At 39.2% G+C, this 2,500-nt stretch overlaps 1 protein-coding gene across 1 annotated transcript in view; it reads left to right on the top strand.

The window, feature by feature from the left end:
- Positions 1 to 1,558: 1,558 nt before the first annotated feature.
- The window catches only part of LOC137973905 (uncharacterized), a 2,114-nt gene continuing 1,172 nt past the window's right edge, over positions 1,559 to 2,500 (top strand). Inside the window, exon 1 of the mRNA XM_068820803.1 lies at positions 1,559 to 2,500. This exon is cut by the window's right edge and continues 1,172 nt beyond it. Within this exon, the coding sequence (XP_068676904.1) occupies positions 1,707 to 2,500 (794 nt within the window). The 5' untranslated portion in view covers positions 1,559 to 1,706.

Raw genomic sequence — 2,500 nt, forward strand, 5'->3', positions numbered from 1 at the left:
GCCTCCTGTACAGTTAAGGCGGTCTTTTTAGACGCTTGTTCCCCCGGGGATATCGGAGAACAAGACCAGAATCACAAAACGGATATCGATCTTGCAATGTCCTGGAAGCAGCTTATGGACCATCTGCTTTGCGAACAATGTGTAAGTCAACGGTCATCGGTGCATCGATTTCGCTTCTCTCAGCCATCGCAATTGGCATGATTTTCACAATAGTCTTTTCTAGCTTCCTAGTGTTTCAACTCTTCCTCTTGCTCGGTAGATAATACTTGAGGCACTTTCGGACATCCAATAGTTGCAGGCCAGTCTTCAAGTATTTTAATTGCGTTGTCAACATTTCCAAGCCTTAGTGAGCCTAAAGCTTCCTCTCGCTGTATCCAACAGTTTGATTATAACTTCATCCAGTAGAAGGCAAACCGTTGTACCTTATCGTTTACTTGATAGAGAGTATTTTCTAAGTGGAAACCATCTGGTATTTCAACATAGCAGTCTGTCTCATAATTACAGTCATTCGCATCTTCCATATCCCAATCATCCATCAAACCGGTTAAACCAGTTTAACTCTCAACTATTTCTAAAATCAAAATAAATTCTCTTAAAGTTTCCTTTATCTTCTGTTTACCACACATAATCCATTAAGATTGGTTGAAAAAATGACTAGACAGTCTTACGACGTTGAACACAATAGGGTAAGTTCAGCCCCATATTAAGCGGGAAACCCCGATTCTTTGTTTCTGAGTATTACATCCTGTTTTACAAAAATTTCACGCTATGATGATTCTTTTCTGTTCCATTTGATTATGCAAATATTCAAACGCACTTTTAGTTTCGAAAATTTGAGACTAGCCAGAAAGGGTCATACTTTTAGCTATTCGAATGATAAGGCAAAAGGACGTCATTTGGTGACGTAATCAATTTGTTATCATATAATATAGTTCGATAACTTTAACCATCACATGAAAATCATAACATTAAGCACGGTCCATCGCTGGCTAACCGTAAACCGCTTTTAAGCCGCTTGAAACCACAATATGGTTAGCTGTGATACTTTTACAATAATATGAGAATCATAGCTTTGAAAGGATGATTTCCAAAAATGATTGCAGTAATATAGTTACCATCAAATGGTGATAGTAGTATGTGGGTTGGAGGTTTGGAGCAATTTTCGAAGAAATTGTCTCAAAACCGCCAACCCTTATACTACTACAGACAACAATGCTACAACGTACAATAGCCCATTTCCGAGTTGCATGCCTCAGTTTCAAAGCGAGTCCTGGTGCACAACCATTCAAATGGAAATGAGTTGCGTATTCTCATGCAAATCAAACTAATAGTTAAGCACTAAGACTCACTTCGAAACCGAGACAAACAGCAACTCGGAAATGGCCCATTGTTGGTGGAGATCTTTTGTTTCGTCCACCAACATGGCGGCGATGACGTAACGTGAAAACCACCTATCGAAGTGTATACTCGACTTTGTTTATGTTTTGCATTAACAAAAACTTTCCCTTTTTTTGAAGTCTCGAACCTTCTATGTAAACTTGTGATGCAAGTGGGCGAAACTAACACCGATTAATAAATAACGTTCTTGAATACCAGATACTTTCATTCCGGATGAGCTTGTCGCATGGATAATTTGTATTCGGAAAAATTAAGACAATTATCATTTGAAATACTGCACGATTAAGTTTCCTTGAAGCAACTACAAAATGGATGGAAGCAAGTTCATCGAAGTGTTTGGACACATCGTCTTTAGTTTTACACGAAGTGTATCCGAACAATACAGCCCAAGGGACCCCGACTATAGTCAAGAAACCTTAGAATACAGCCTTTTGCAAAATACAGGCCGAGAATGGTACGCTCAACCAGTGGACGAGATTATTTATCAGGAATACAGCGACAAAGAGGCGACTGTGGATGATTTTTTACCAGCCTCCTGTAGAGTTAAGGTGGTTTCTTTAGACGCTTGTTCTCTCGGAGACATGGAAGAACAAGGAAAAAATCAGGAAGCGGATCTCGATCGAGCAATGTCCTGGAAGCAGCTTAGGCCTTCTGCTTTGCGAGCAATATGTAAGTCAACGGTCATCGGTGCTTCGATTTCGCTTCTCTCAGCCATCGCTTTTGGTATGTTTTTCTCAATAGCCTCTCATCTTAGCTATAAAACGTACCTCAACTGTAACTTTGAAAGAAAGAACTTAATTCCGCTAAATATACAATGGGTGCATGTGATTTGTACTATCATCTCTTGTTTTTTTTTATATACTTGGGTGTTTTTACTTACGCTACTTCTGTTCCGTCCATATCAACTGTCAGGAGTGAAGACAAAACTCTTTCTATGTTGCATGATCATTTATTTCTTGGATTCACTATACCGAGTGACTTTACAAGCTCTAGGATCCAGTAAATCATTCCCGCTTTCCAAGGAACAAGTCATTCCTACAAACATTCTATTTATCATGAGTATTTTTGGCCAGAACTACTTGTTAGCGAATCATCTCTGCCT

Source organism: Montipora foliosa, chromosome 10 (genome assembly GCF_036669935.1).
Source record: "Montipora foliosa isolate CH-2021 chromosome 10, ASM3666993v2, whole genome shotgun sequence".
Classification (NCBI taxonomy): Eukaryota; Metazoa; Cnidaria; class Anthozoa; order Scleractinia; family Acroporidae; genus Montipora; species Montipora foliosa.